This window comes from Ipomoea triloba, chromosome 8, assembly GCF_003576645.1.
Source record: "Ipomoea triloba cultivar NCNSP0323 chromosome 8, ASM357664v1".
NCBI classification, from domain to species: domain Eukaryota; kingdom Viridiplantae; phylum Streptophyta; class Magnoliopsida; order Solanales; family Convolvulaceae; genus Ipomoea; species Ipomoea triloba.
This window is the reverse complement of record NC_044923.1, coordinates 8,812,559-8,829,011: the sequence shown is the minus strand read 5'-3', so window position 1 is coordinate 8,829,011 and position 16,453 is coordinate 8,812,559. Positions and strand designations below refer to the sequence as shown.

Here is a 16,453-nt window from a genome sequence, read left to right as displayed (position 1 = left end):
GATACTCTTTAATTTTCACTGTAAAAAAAATTCAATAATGGTACGTATTAGTGTATTCATTGATTTAAAAGATTATAATTGCGCCATTGGACTCATCATACAAATCAAAATAAAAACTTTTGCAAAAATGTGTTTGTTCATTACGTACTGCGGAACCACAATAATGTTCATTTCATCGAATCTTAAACAAATTAAGGTTATGATTAAAATGTGATTATCATGGAGTGCATTTAGAAGTTAGAAGAGGCATCAAACACAATCATAACTCACAGCTATTGCAAGAGTGTGTACCTCATTACTTGATGTTTTTAGCATATAATAATGATATATGAATTGCTGTTTGGAAGCCATTTTCTTTGGTCCAAATATATACATCATATACTTGTAGTTCCTTTACAAACTAATCAATTAAAAGCATTATAACCATATCATTATATTGTTGATTAATATCTTTTTCTCTTTTGTAATCTAAGTTAGCACTATTGCTTATAAAGTGGAAAGGGCTTTCACCATAATGTTCATTCATTGTTGACCCTAAATTGGCAAGCACTCAAATACAACATCGCTCAAATTGGCAACCAGCTTGGTTAGTGTGAGTGTCATGCACTCTCATTCCTTAAGAGAGGTCGAGAGTTCAAACTCCCTCTCATATGAAAAAATCAATATGACCAATACTTTGTCCCTTAATTGGGCCGGTCCTGTGCAAACGAGGATTAGTTGCATCGAAAAATCATTGACTAGTTACATAAAGATGTCTTCTATAGTTAGGGTTTATTTAGAACACCTCGAAAACAGTGTGTAGTTGTATTGGAAAATGCCTTGACTAGTTAGTGTTGCATGCCTACTTGTACACATAAATATTTAGTGTAGTAGTTGTAGGCACTGCAATGACTGCATCCATAGGAATTTCCGTAGCCCCAATGAAAGCTTCCAAATATGGAAATGTCATAACCATATGTTCAAACCCAATTCATTTTTCTCATTTTTAAGCTAAGGCAATTTGCAAATGTTCATGCTAAATAGGCAATTTGCATCTTAATTATAGTGTCTACACTCCGTGAAAAGGCAATTTGCATCTTAATTATAGTGTCTACACTCCGTGAAACGAGTAGTTGTCTCTTAATTATAGTGTCTACACTCCGTGAAACGAGTAGTTGTCATGTCTCGATCAACCTTGTCCAGCCATGAAATGAGTGGTTATCATGCATCGATCATGCTAAACAGGCAATTTGCATCTTAATTATAGTGTCTACACTCCGTGAAAAGGCAATTTGCATCTTAATTATAGTGTCTACACTCCGTGAAACGAGTAGTTGTCTCTTAATTATAGTGTCTACACTCCGTGAAACGAGTAGTTGTCATGTCTCGATCAACCTTGTCCAGCCATGAAATGAGTGGTTATCATGCATCGATCAACCTTGTCCAGTAATGAAATGAGTAGTTATCATGCATCGATCAACCTCGTCCACCCTCTTATCGTTACCACAAGTCACCACCCCACATCCTTCTCGTTAGATAATTTGTACCGCTTATGGTAGACTAGTTGAGTAGTTATACACTTGTAAGTTAAGGATTCAAGTCTTTGTGGTTGTCTCCTTATAATTTTTGTTGGTTTCGGCTTAACTTAAACTATGCAATATCATAGATCTCTTCTTTTCCAATTGTCATTTAGCCCAGAGCCCCGGACCCATGACTCCATTAATATAGTAGTCTACATTCTTAATTTTAAAATTGTAAAACTTTTTTAAAAGTAAACACAAATTAAAGTAGTGGCCCACAATTGAGGTTTGATTAATCATCCCCACGGCTGAAGCCAACCATAGCATCCACAATAATTAAAATTAAAAAAAAACGCATTAATTAGGTTTTTGTTTCTACTTGAAGCGATGAGTTAAAATCCTATCCATATTTTATAAAATATAAAGTGCAATATATAAAGTGGATCTTCAGCTACTCCACTAAAACAAATGGTCTAATACATAGGATAGAGTTTGATACACCGTTAAGTTATATCCCGCTTTACCTTTTTTATTAAAACTTTAGGATAGAATCAGGTAGGGACTTTTAATATTACGATGCAATCTTCTTTCTCTCTTTCTTTCTTTTTTATTTTTTTATTTTTTTATATATATATTTTGGTAACAGATACTCTAAGATCATATTACAAATTCTTCAATTACGAATTTTATCATATTTATACTATTTATTTCTTCGTTTTCTTTTAAACAAAAGTATAAGTGTTTCGTAAAATAGATAGTGATATCAAACCTCCACAACTACTAGTCTACAACTATTACTAATTTCCCAAATTAAAAAAGGAAATTTAGCAACAACAAATCAAGTTTGACAAAGAAACTACACATAAATAATTTTATTTAAAAAGAAAAGAAAAATAAAAAATAGTGAAGTCGTTGTTGGTTGGGGGAAGGGGTGGGGTCACTCTCACAGCTGTAGGGCTGTCGTATTCCCAGTCCTAAGATTAAGACTGGAAGGGGAGGATGGTCCCCCACTATTCATATGGACTCACTCTTTACTCCTTTTCTTTAAAGGAAATTAATTTTAAAATTTTTGCAATTAACTATATGTTATTTTCGTTAAATACTTTTTTAATGTTTAAATGGTATCTCTGTGACTCTTTTTGAGGGAAGACTCTTTTTGAGGGAAGATTACAGGATCAAATTATGATAGTGAAGTATTGACTCTTTAAATATATATAAAGAGAATGTCACCTGATCGAACCTTGTGGTAGAGTAGTGATTCTTTTAAGTATATGTTATTTTTTCTTTCAACTTCTCATTTTAAACTCGAGTAATAATGACCATTTTAATTTGATAAGAGATGGCAAACCCTGCCTAGCTATGCAATGCTTTGTGGATTGATAACAATTTATGAAAGAAAGAAATGGCCATCCCATCTTAATTTAATAATAAACTGTGTATCTAATTGTATAGTATGTTTTCAAAAAAAAATTGTATAGTAAATTTACATTTGAATCTATTTTTTTTTTCATTTTATACATGCTACTAAAAAAGAGAGGAATAATTTGTTAGTTAAAATGTATTCCATATTTCAAGATTCTAACTGAATAACATATAGTAAATTCACTAAATTGAAAGCCATTAACGAAAACAATAATTCAAAATTACATATAATCTTAAATCTAAATTCAAAACAATGAATCTCACTCCTCCCACCCATGGCCCATGAGATGTATCAAAAGAAAAGAAATAATTTCATAAGGAAATAATAAGGAAATGTAAAAAATTTATGTCAGACCGTCTCATGAATCCTTGTATATGAGACGGGTCGGATCAATATGAAAAGTAATACTTATATTAAAAAATATAACACTTTTATATAATACCAACGTTTATTACTTATATGAGAAAGTATAGTACGGAGTAATAATTTTGAAAAAAAATGTAATACTTTTACATTTTGATTTAAAAGTATATTACTACATTTAAAAAAATGTAATACGTTTACCTCGCACGTAACCTGGAGCAATAATAAGCCTCCAAATCAAGATAAGAGATGGCCACCGCGGGGAGATTGAAAGCAAATAGGTCAATATTCCCTGCCCTACCCCCATCCAACTCAATTAAGACATGAAAAAAGACAATCAAAAATTACATCAAACTTGTAAACTTGATAAGAAGAATATGCTAAGCTTGTCCAATGCCAAATCAGAAGTCTCAATTCAATCCCCATTACCAGTTGTACTTTGTACATACAAAAAAGAGTTTTATTATACAATATTTTTGCAACTCTCTGCTGCCTAGCCAGCCTTCACTCCTGAGAATGAAGAATTTATATCAATGACAAAATAATATCTCTATCAGTCCAGAAGAATTCTTAATAATCGCATGATTTGCAAGCACAGGTAGATGGAGCACCTTTATACACAACAGGGATATGTATGAACCACCTTCAACAACAGGGATATTTGACTTTGCAAGTACCTATAAAGCAATGATATGTGCCTCTATACAGCTATGCTATGTGGTATAACTGCAAATTTGATGAAGATCAATATGAGTATAATCGAAAGCAGAGAGTCGAACAAAAAATTACAAACAAACAAAACAAAATTATTTACAATACACACCACGGTTGGATTTACATCACAGTACACTTTTCTTTTGCTGGCTCTGATTCCTGATTGGAAGAGGAAGTTGATTGGTTTCTATTCGGCCTTGATACCTGTACAACATCACGGATTCCATATAAAGCATAATCCAGTGAACTAGCAATTTCCACACACACACACACACACAAAAGCAAACTTCAAAGCCACTTAAGAATCTGCTAAAAATCTAATAAGATTAAAAAAAAAAAAGTCTGAGAAAATGTGCCTGATTACGAGGACCAACTATCAACCTTGGCCCACCATCACCAGTGGGTTGGGCCTGATTACGAGGACCAACTATCAACCTTGGCCCACCATCACCAATCGGTTGGGCCTGCTTACGATTAGCCCGTGCCTGGCAACCTTCTTGCTCAAATTCCTGCTGCTGAAGTGATATTGCCAATTCTGTATCAGGACTGGCAAACAACAACAAAATACATGATTGTCACAAGGTAGGATATCTCAGCTGTCAATTAAGATTATAGAAGCAAACTGATAACTTATCTGAACAAATATTTCTTTTACAAACAAGTAAATCTTAAAATTTGTATTATGACAAACATTAAATAGAGAAAATGTAATTGTTGGGTAATTGGTTTTGGAGTGACACTGACTATAGAAGAACTGGTTACAGCAGTAGGATTTAAGATAACGTGTTCCAAAATTCAGTCTGCCTTGAACTATAAATTACATGGCTATCAACATAATGGCCAACATAGTAATTGCAACCAGTGTCCGATCACATGTAAGAGAAAATATAAATAAGTGTAAATTAATTAAACTTTTACTCGAAATATTTATTCTTCACAGCATTTCCTAAGCTCTCTAGAAATTCCTGCACGATACTTGAAGTCAAGTTTCAAAAATGCATCAAAACAATTCACCACATTAATTTTAGAAAAAAAAAAAAAAATTACATACAGCAGTAGAAGTGATGGCAGTAAGTCGATCCCATGCATTATTGGAGCTATTTCCCAACTTGAACTCCTTAAAGTTACTTGTCACATAATATGTGTCCCCCTTCACCTAAAGACCAATGCAAGCAGCAGTGGTTATAATCCAGAAACAATAGTTCGGTTATAGCATATCCACCCAAGTCTTCTAATCAGGGGAGATCATAAAAACAGTAGACATCACTGGCGGTGACATTTTTGTGGAAGTTGGTCTATGCAATACAGAGGTCGAAGTCTTGGGATCAGCAGTCAATGGTGGGCCCAAAATAAAGACTTTGTAAAGCAAATTGAAAAGCACTGAAACTTTAAAGTGCAAGGGCATATCTGAGGAAAAATAAACAGCAAGGTGGGGTGTTAACAGCATTTTATTGCAATGACCAGTGTAGACCTATAAATTGAGAGCTTCACTAGAGTGTACATATGTTGGCCAGACCTTATTTTTCACTTTACAGAAATAACTTAAGTTTAACTTAAGTCCAGAAACCATACCTCATTCAGCTTTTCCCACACCAAATTAGGCTGGTTTAAGAAGCCTATGTCCGTGGCTAAAATATATAACTCCCCTTCAAACTGCATTAAACATAAATACCAGGATATATGCCAAGTAAAATGAAGTCAAAAAGCAAAACGTAGGCCACAAAATAAAACTTCAAATTCAATAATAACATGGATCTGTCAGTTATAATAAGATGCAGGATACAAACTGACCTTAAACATGGTGTTAAAATGATTGTTCCGAAAGAAAACACAAAGCTCACGCTCTTTCAGACCAGCTTGCAAGCAACCTAATCTGCAGGGGAGGGGAAAAAACCATAACTTGCCTGGTAGAATGCAACATGTTAATTCCCAATGGCATACCAGAAAGCGGAAAACAAACTCACCCATAGATTGTCAGTTGACTGGCATTAGCATTCAAGAAGTTCCTGATCAATTCCCCTGCAAGAACTAAGAATAGTAAACAAAGTATCCATGAACTAACACAAAAATATGAATGTCAACATAAAACAAAGTGAAGCATTATTAAAACACATTAGTATATACGAAGTACAAACATTGGCCAACATATCAATTTGGTCGCTATGCTTTTGTCGCCTTGTCAATTTTGTCCTATCTTTTGCTTTTTTCTTTGGTCAGTTTTAGTCTATTTTATGCTGATTTCATTTCATTTGCCTGACTGTTAGCAATTTTTATTTCGTTTTGTTAATTTAACCCACTTTTTACATGAGCCTACCACATAAACCATTGACCCACTATATGTCAAGGAGCAATTAACCCAAAAAAATTAAATAAAATAAATACTTATCTAATGAATTGCTCCTTGACACATAAAAGTTAAATTATTTTGTTCTTTATTTATGTTAATTGTTCATTGACATTTAGCAGTTAATGATTTATGTGGTAGGGTCAAGTACGAAATAGATTAAATTAATGGAAAGCAAAAAAATTACAATTAGTCAGGGAAAAATGAAGGAAACAGCATAAGCTAATCTAAATTTGATAAAATAAAATAAAATAGGGAAAACTTGACTAGACAACAGAAACATAGGGGCCAAATTGATATTTCTTCCTATAAACAACTCTTACCCTCTCTTGCAGAGATCCCATCCTCGGGACTTTCATTGTGAACATGTCTACTGTCTCCATCCACTTGTTTGGCTAGAACATCCGAGTCTTGTCTTCCATCAACACTAGAAGTAAAAGTTTCAGGATCATCCGAGTCTTGTCTTCTTCCACTAGACAAATGAGAATCTACATGCAGTGCCAGTGAACTAGATGAATCTAATGCATCACAACTATTTTGATTGGTCTCTGTCATATGTCCATGAGCAAAGGTGAATTGATCTTTAATACCTATATTGTCCCCAACTATACGCACATGACTTCCACCTGCAGATGAGGGAACTTCTTCAGATTGGTCAGTGTTCTCAACCAGCAAATTTGGCTCTCCGGTTTCTTTGGACGGATCATGACTAATCCTTGGAGAGGAACTAGCAGCTACTCCTGCCGACTCTGATTCACAGCTATTTGGGTTAAGAACCACATCATCCAACTTCCTAGAACCATCAGATACTGTGACTACATTGGAAATTGGTGCTTCAGGCTGGGAAGTGTCTTTGGCAACATTTATTTCAGATGCCTTGTCAGAAACTAGTCGTTCATGATCTTTGATATTCGCAACCACATTTGGTGAATTTTGTACATTAGTAAGTAAATCATCTCCTGAAGAAATTGTCCCTTCAGCCATAGACAGCTCCAAAGCTCTTTGCAACTGTTCTTCTTCTTCAATGTCTCCTCTTCTTGCCTTGTGTTTGTCAGAGATGGAAACAGAAGAATCATTGAAAGATTTGCCTCTTGAAAGGGTAGGAGAAGGCACCCCTAGTGCTGCAGTTGTTGCAGCATCATTTTCAGCACTTTTCTTATGTTCACTCCCCATATCTCGTGTTTCAAGAGCTACAAGCTCCCCCATCAGAGTATTATATGTCTTTGATCCAATTGCTTTTGCAGTATCATGATCCTGATAAAAAAGAAGGATGATTATATGATGATATGAAAATTTACAACAGTAACTTTCAGGGTCAAAATGGATTGCCTTCAGCATCAATTTCATATTAGAATATCAATTTTAAATTAAAAGCTTCTAAGAGGAAACTAAAATTAATCAGTAAAATGAGTAAGTCAATGAAATATTACATCAGAAGAACATCTTTAACATAAAAAATAAAAAAAAATTCAAAATATCACAAAAAGTGGAACAGAGAGGCCATGGCTTGAGGCATCATGGAAAATAAAATAAAATACTCCATGCATAGTGAAGCTTGAACCATTAACTGTGACCAACTAAAATTTAGGTGGAACTACAGAGAAATTTTCTATAGTTAAGATAATCTATGAAAGGATTATATAGAGAAAATATAAAGGAGAGGAGAAACTGAAGCTTTCTTAAAATAGTCCAGCAAAAAACTTCATTAGTAAATTATGTTTAAAAGCTCATACCTCCGGATCAACTATCCAACCATGATAGAGAGGAATATCTAACAGCTCAAAAATGGCAAGTTCCCCAGTATACTCAAAGTCACCAATTCTGCAAATAATGGCAAAACATGCACACCATTACATTCATAAACATAAGACACCACAAACCAGGTGATCATGATGGATAATGTAGTTAAAGAAATAAAAATCAAGAGACAAGATAAACTACCTTTCAAATTTTGTATTTACAAAAAGTCCAGTTGCAAGTCTGGGAAGCAAGTCAATTGCATCAGTGACTTTTTGTTGCTGATTCTTAACATATTCTGCATCTTTATCCTGTATCTCCATTAATAACCACTAGTATCTGTCTACTCTGTAGTGCAATTAGAAATATAAGTTTTCTAAAATAAGCTGCAAAGAGGAATTACATTGACATTACTGCTTGAATATATCAGCCTCTTAGCAACAAGTGAAAGGAGTTTCTGTTGTGACACCTCAGGGACATCAGGACTCAACTCCAAACGATTCGTCAACAACAATATATTGCCTATAGGTTACACGAGGAAACAGCGATCAGAAACTTGGTCTGCAAAAGGAAAAATAAGCACTGACATGTTGCAGACAAATCCAACACACTCCATGATCACACACTCCATAATTCTGTAAGGTAACAAACTTCAAATTTAGTAGAAAATCAAAATAAAGATCAAGGAACACTAGTTTGTAGCTTATATAACCGATCTTGATCAAGATAATGGATCCTTTTATTTATTATTTCCCTGATTTATCATACATGGAAAATCACACAAGAATGTTTTGATTCAGTTTTATCCACTACTAATATTCAAAGAATTCAAATCATTGACTTGATGAACTCTTGAAAATGCCATACACTGCACCAACATCAATCGTAATTAGCTCAAATGCAACACTATTTCCAGGGCAATCCAAGCTGACTAATCCAACACGATAAAGACAAAACTAATACAAAGAACGAAAAAGAACAGTCAAGAACAGTCAAACGATCACTTCTTCGTCCAGAAGACACATCAAGAACAGTCAAACGATCACTTCTTCGTCCAGAAGACACAAATTGGATTCTCAAACGATCACTTCTTCGTCCAGAAGACACAAATTGGATTCAAGCGAAGTCGCAATCGCAAACTTAACAAATAAAATGGTAAAGATAGTTCATATAAGACACGAACTACACATGCACATATATACACACGATCACTTCAAGAACAGTCAAACGATCACTTCTTCGTCCAGAAGACACAAATTGGATTCAAGCGAAGTCGCAATCGCAAACTTAACAAATAAAATGGTAAAGATAGTTCATATACGACACGAACTACACATGCACATATATACACACGAAAAAAACCCTACGACAGAGAAGAGAAGTTTACAGATAGCAAGCAGAGGACAGGGGCCATTGTCGTTCTGGAGGACGATAGGAGTGGTCCGGCCCATGAACTGAATAACCTTCGTCTTGTACCTCATTTCTTTCTTTCCCGGCTCATCAGGAGAAGAAGAATCATCAGAAGAAGAATAAGGAAACATTTTCCGCAGAATCAATTGAGATTTCAGAAACTTTCCGATATGCACTTCCAACACCCAATTCACTGCGATTTTGAGCTTTGCGGTATCTAATGTGTATATACGCTCATAGCGTATATATAGTTTTTCCGAGCTGTCTCAGAGAACAAAATCCAAAGCAAAATGGGAGAAAGGGAGAATGGAGTAAAGAGCAGAATCATTCCTGTTTTATTTTTAAAGAGCACCAGCCAAGAAAGGAAACACTATTTTTTTTTTTCTAGCAATGGATTTAAACGGTTAATATTTCAAAATAAATAAAGGGAAAAGGGTCAAATTAGCCCCTGAACAATAGCTGAAAAGTCAATTAGGCCCCGAATATTTAAAAAGTACAATTAGACCCTTTAACATGTAAAATTGGGGCAAAAAACCCCAAAAACCGGTAAATGACCTGCAATTACAACTTCCGAAGGCAACCAAAGGAAATCTCCGGACTCCGGCGGAAGGCAACCAAAGGAAATCTCAACTTCCTAGGCTAAACTCGTGGCGGGCCACGAGACTAGGCCAAGGCCCATACGGTGGGTCATAAGACTAAGTCAAAGCCCATCATTATGGGCCCAGAGACGGGCCCTGGGTTTGGGACTCCTCGGCTACTCGAGTTATGCACTTCCGAACCCCGGGTCTCTATTATTATTTGGCCGTTTCCAATATCTCCATCATATATATATATATATATATATATATATATATATATATATATATATATATATATATATATATATATATATATATATAAAATTAATTAATTAATTTGTATCAAAGTCCATCTTATAAAATAGACTCAAAGCGCATTTCAAAATTCTAAGCCAAGTCAACCAATGACAACAATTTTTTAAATTTAAAATCAATCATTGAACGGAAAGGTAGTGTTTGGTTGAAAAATTTTGCACCTTATTATGAGTTTTGATACTTATTATCATGTTTGTTTGCCTACTTTTGTTATCCTACTATTGGATTCAAATCCTTTATTAGTACACTTTATTTTAGTTAAGCGTATCAAATAAATTCGTCAACTTCTCCCCAGCCACTCAATGTATTATATTGCCTTCTTCTGCTTTCATTTCTTCTTGTCTTCACACAAACAAGACATGCTACCTCTACCTATAAAATAGCAACAATAATAATTTTTATTTAAAATGTCATCTAGTTTAATAGAATAATAAATTAAAATTTGTGTGACATGGTGTGACACACAAGACAAGTTCTTAACCATGTCATATGGTATGTCATGTCATCTAGTTTAATCTAGTTTAATAGAATAATAACAATAATAATTTTAATTTAAAATCTTGTTTTGAATTGAACCTAGGTTAAGTGTTTGTTAAGAAAGAATATTAATCATTTTAGTGCATCATTTACCAGTTAATATCATTATTATTTTATATAATTAGATATTTAAACTTAACTTTAATTTTAGAAACATTATAAAACATATAAATCTTTTGATGCTATTATTAATTATTATTTTATATTTAAAATACTTAAGACATGCTTTTACTTTGAGGGAAAACGCATTAATTAAGTTTAAAACAAAAGCTATCAAAAACACCCCAAACTTCTTGAAATACATGCATCTCACTAGCTACTAATTAATTCCTTGAAATACAATAATGGATTCATCATAATCCATTCAGAAATAGAAAAGCCAAAATCTTTCCCCTTATTTAAGTAGTTACAAATCTACAATTTCTAATTATATCATATCTTAATGTTCTTTTTTTTTTTTTGGTAAATTTACAGGGTCTTTCTCTCCGTCCGTTTAACGCCGTTTAACGGTCCGGGGTCCACCCACGTTCGCTCCGAGAGGCACGGGAGCTGGCCCAGGGGGAATCGTCACTTGTGGGAATTGAACCCGGGTTCTCCCGAAATTCCTCCTCACAAAGAGAGCTCACTTGCAACTTGAATATCTTAATGTTCTATTTTAGCTTTACAGGTACTTTACCAAAAGAAAAATAACTTATAATCCTAGAAAAAAAAAAGTAATTTAAAAGTGGGTGAGTCTCCTGTGAGATTGTCTCATAGATTCTTATTCGTAAGACGGATCGGGACTAAATTGATTTACCAAAATAGTGGTTGGGGATTTAATTGACGAAATTTAAAACAATCGAATGGTCAATTTGCCCAAATTAAAAATTAGCGACTAAATTGACAGTTGCAAAATTAACTTTCCCAATAAATAATAAGAAAAGAAAAATAATATTTTTCCCTCCTAAATTTTTCCCTCATTATGTATGTGGCTTTCATCCATTAGATGTCTATGAATTGACTGAGCCACCATTAGTTAAAAATAAAGATAATTATCCAAAAAAAAAAATGCCATGTAAGGATGAGAAATTAGAGGGGAAAATTTTGGAGGTGAGGGTTGCGTTACTCATAAGAAAATCAAAGAATACAAACACATTATTGCACAAAATATTTTACAATAATAAGTGTGTTTAGTTATTGACAAAATTTACAAAATAAATAAATAATATTTTAAGACTATTTTCTATTTTTCCAAACTTAACAAAGAAATTATATATATAGAATACGGTTCAAATGCGATTGCGGTGCTCAAGTGCAGTTGTGCGGTGAAAGGAGAGCCATTGATCTTGTCAAAATCAATGTTAAAAAAAACGCAGTGGCAATTTGGTACTTTTTCATATAGGTCAAACTTAAGGTGCGTAATTTTCTTTCTTAAGGTGCATGGTGTTTGTGCTTAAGGTGCGTGATTTTGAGCTTAAGGTGTATTAGTTGTTGAAACTTAAGTGCGTCGGTCTAAAGCTTTAGGTGCATGCATTATTTTTCTTCTTAAGGTGCATGATTTTTCTTCTTAAGGTGCGTGGTTTTTGTGCTTAAGGTATGTTGGCTTGAGCTGTTGAAACTTAAGTGCTTTGGTCTAAAACTTTAGGTGCGTGGTTTTCCTTCTTAAGGTGCGTGATTTTCCTTCTAAAGGTGTGTGGTTTGTGTGTTTAATGTGCGTCAGTTGTTGAAACTTAAGATGTGTCGACCTAAGGCTTTAGGTGTGCGATTTTCCTTTTTAAGGTGCATTTTTCTCTTCTTAAGGTGCGTTGTTTTCCTTCTTAAGGTGCGTTTTTTTTCTTAAGGTGCGTTGTTTCCATCTTAAGGTGTGGTTTTTTTTTTCTTAAGGTGCATAGATTATAAGCTTAAGGTGCATCAGTTTAATTTTTTTTTTAAAAAAAAGAATAGATCATCGCACAACTGCACGGGAACCCATACGTTTCAAATGCGGTTGGGGTGCTCAGGTGCAGTTGTGTGATGAGAGAAGAGCCATTGATATTTCCAAAATCAATGTTTAGGATTAACAATGTTAAAAAAAAACATAGTGGCAATTTGATACTTTTTCATATGAGTCAAACTTAAGGTGCATGATTTTCCTTGTTAAGTTTCTGTGCTTAAGGTGCGTTAGTTGTTGAAACTTAAGTGCATCAGTCTAAAGCTTTGGGTGCGTGATTTTTTTTCTTAAATAAAGACAGTACAAAGCTCCACGACCACTTCCACGGGCCGTGTGGGTGGCCGTGGAGCTGTCGCGGTTCTGGGTTAGGCGGAGGGGACGCACAACCACCTCCACGGGCTGTGTGGGTGGCCGTGAAGGTGGTTCCTACTTTGCTCCTTGCTCTATTTCGCGCTCCGCTGCTCCCATCCTTCCTTGAGTGGGTTCCTTTGCTTCCAAAATAGATCCAATAAGCTCCCAAATACTTCCTTTGCTACTCGTTGTGGACAATTACACCTTTGAACACATAACACACAAACGAGTCTCAATTCCCACTAAGGTATAGACATTTTGTATAAAAAAACAACTAAAGTAGGGAGTAAATAATGGTTCAGAATTTGAGATTATCACTCTTATCTTGCATGTCATGTTTTTAAGGTTTACGGTTTAAAGAATAATACTATTGTTTATCCTGATAGGGTTAGGGAGTGAGTCTAGAGGGGGGTGGGGGACGGAGGGGGGAATAGAGTCTCTTAACTTGAAAATTTCCTAGCAAATGTTAAGTCAACCTGAGAGGTAATTAAGCTTAACGAATCGTTCAGAGTTTGAATGCACATCGGAAATAATTACTTAACCCTTTTATACGTTCTTTGCACGTTTTGTTTGCTTGGTAAAAATTAAGGGTTGTATGTGAATACTATGCAAAATATAAAGCAATAAAAGATAGAGAGAGAGAGTTTTTAAAGTAGTTTGAATGTTAACAAAGCCTACTCCATTCTTTTTCACAACACGTGAAGGTTTGCACTAAATCCCTTTAGTACAAAAACCATCAACAAATCACCCATTGTCCACAAAGCTGGCAATGAACTATTACAACCAGGTTTTTCAACTCTTACAGAGTTTACTCAGCCTCTTTCTACTTCTCCGAGTAGAGTTTACAAAGGTTGAAGAAATAAAGCTTTTCTTCTCCAACTTGGACGTCTTGGCTTGAATAGATCTGGATAATCGCACTTGAAGCAGCTCAAGACTCTTTGAATACTAGCTGTAAACTTTGAAGATTTGTCTCTCTTCTCTTAGATCACTGGTCGCTAGAACTTAGAACTTTTTCACAGCTTTTTGCACTTAGAATTTTGAAAATGACCAGCACCTTCTTCAGTGAATGAAGATGGTATTTATAGGGTACGAGAAAATAGTTCCGTTGAAGGGAAAACCATTTTCAAATAACCTATGGACCAGCGTGTAGAGACCGACAGGTTATCTGAAGAGTAGGTGAGTTGTTAGACTTTATAGTCGTTGAATCCTCAAAAAACGGCTGGCAACATCTTTGCTTTTAATGAGCTATCAACCTCGGAAAGTGTTCCTTTGCCTTTTGGAGACAAATATTAGACTTGGTGATGTAATAATTATAGATTTTTTATTCTATATTCGGTGAGTTTAATTGTGTAGACATTGGCCTTAGCATCTAGTTTGGTGTAAGCTAGGTGTGGCATATCACCCTAATGGATTGAAATTGCTTCCGCTGTGGTTTAAGTTTAATTATTTACCTTTTGGCTATATTCTAGACCTTTATTTGCCTTTAATTATGCCTTAGATTTGTGGGTGTTACACTCATGTCAAGATAAAGATTTCCAAGAGGTCACACTAGGTTCAAACGGGTTTATACAAATACATAACGAGTTATCAAACACTCATAACTACAAATATCAATGTCAAGGCATAGATTTCTAATACACATAAAATATAGATATCAAGAAAATAGGGTTCATGGATGAATAATACTCTATAACTGAAGATAAGGATTTTGCAAGACATCACAATAGAACAAACTTGAACAGAAGATAGACCAAAACACACTGGAATAGAAATAGCCAGAACTGGACAGTATTGAAACTGGACTCACGGGATTGGTTGGCGGGGTTAGAGGACCCGCCACCCAATACCGTGATAGCAACGGTGGTGAATAACAGGTCCTTCTCCCTGGACATTCACCCCAAAATATACCTTGCGGGGTTCGTTCACAGGCTCCCCAGACCCGTGACCCAATCCCGTTAGGTCAAAAGCAGATACGAAGCAGAAACATCAAACTTCAACAACATAGAACAAAATGTACATCAGAACCTCACATTTTCAAGGCAGTGTATAACTCTAACAACAAGGATTCAAAAAAAAAAAAGCAAGGATTCAAAAATACAAGGAATGACACACTTTCAATACAAGAAACCTTCAAGAAACAAGACATATTTCATAGAACATTCAACCAAAAATAAGCTCAGGGAAACACAAGAACACATGCATACATCATCATAAAGAGTAGAAAATAGGTTTTATTGGACATGGGTTTACCTCTTCAAGCTAGCACTCCAAACCAAGACCTCCAAGAGCTCAACCTAGCATGACATCACCTCCTTGCTCATCTAGGAACCCAAAACCCACCATAAGAAGAAGAAAGAAGTTCATAAAGATAACAAACCAAAGAAAGAAAATGCAAGATAAGGTAGGATCTTACCATATAATCTTTCCCTAAGAACAATAAAAGAGGAATCTTGCTTGAATCTTGAAGATGAAATGAGACCAGTTTTTGAAGAAGAAAGGAAGAGAAATGGCGTGAAGAGTAAGTAGGGAAGAGAGAGAGAGTGTGTGTTGTCTAGACAAGAGCAAGTCTTGGATATATAAGATATTATATACATACATACATACATACATACATATACAAATACATACATACATACATACATACATACATACATATGATAAGCACTATTTTTATATTTAATTTAAATTAATTTTTATAATAATTTAGTTTCATTTATTTTACATTATATTTATTTTAAGATTTATTTTATATTTTATATTAATATAATAATTATATGAATAATTAGACTTAATGACTATTTTATCTATTAAAATTATATTACCATTATTAAAAGAGTTGGACTAAGTAGATTAAAGTGGATTCCTTGTTTTTTTAAATTCTTTTTACCAAACCAAAGTTTGTTTATTTTATTAATAAAACAAAGACCCAAGCTTCATCCTTTAGGTCTTTAATTAGTTTTGTTTTATTTTGTTTTCTAAGTACGTAGACAGCAGATTTGGAGAAAGATGCGGACGAGCTGCGGATGTGCGAATTGCGAAGACTACGGTTGCGAAGAACAATTCAAACGGTGCGACACGTGAACGGCTGTCCAAAGGTTTCTTACGCAATCTACTCTTATGAACGGCCAAAATTAGGCCAAAATTAGTATAAATAGGATAATAATTTTCAGTAGATAATCAGTTTGTACAGAAAGAATTTCATTTACATTGTAAACACTTCCTACGATGTCCTGCTGAGTTTTAATTTTTTCAATTCGAGGATTATTGAAGTTT

At 34.5% G+C, this 16,453-nt stretch overlaps 1 protein-coding gene across 1 annotated transcript; it reads right to left on the bottom strand.

The window, feature by feature from the left end:
- Positions 1–3,674: 3,674 nt before the first annotated feature.
- LOC116027778 (ubiquitin carboxyl-terminal hydrolase MINDY-2-like) lies at positions 3,675–9,769 on the bottom strand. The gene is made up of 15 exons (XM_031269524.1): positions 9,468–9,769; positions 8,484–8,602; positions 8,285–8,391; positions 8,077–8,164; positions 6,934–7,597; positions 6,667–6,831; positions 5,964–6,018; positions 5,791–5,872; positions 5,572–5,652; positions 5,051–5,155; positions 4,918–4,964; positions 4,356–4,545; positions 4,109–4,203; positions 3,897–4,011; positions 3,675–3,795 (listed from the first exon to the last, which is right to left on the bottom strand). The coding sequence occupies exons 1-13, from the start codon at positions 9,619–9,621 to the stop codon at positions 4,120–4,122; spliced, it is 1,941 nt and encodes a 646-aa protein (XP_031125384.1). The 5' UTR covers positions 9,622–9,769; the 3' UTR covers positions 3,675–3,795; positions 3,897–4,011; positions 4,109–4,119.
- Positions 9,770–16,453: the final 6,684 nt, after the last annotated feature.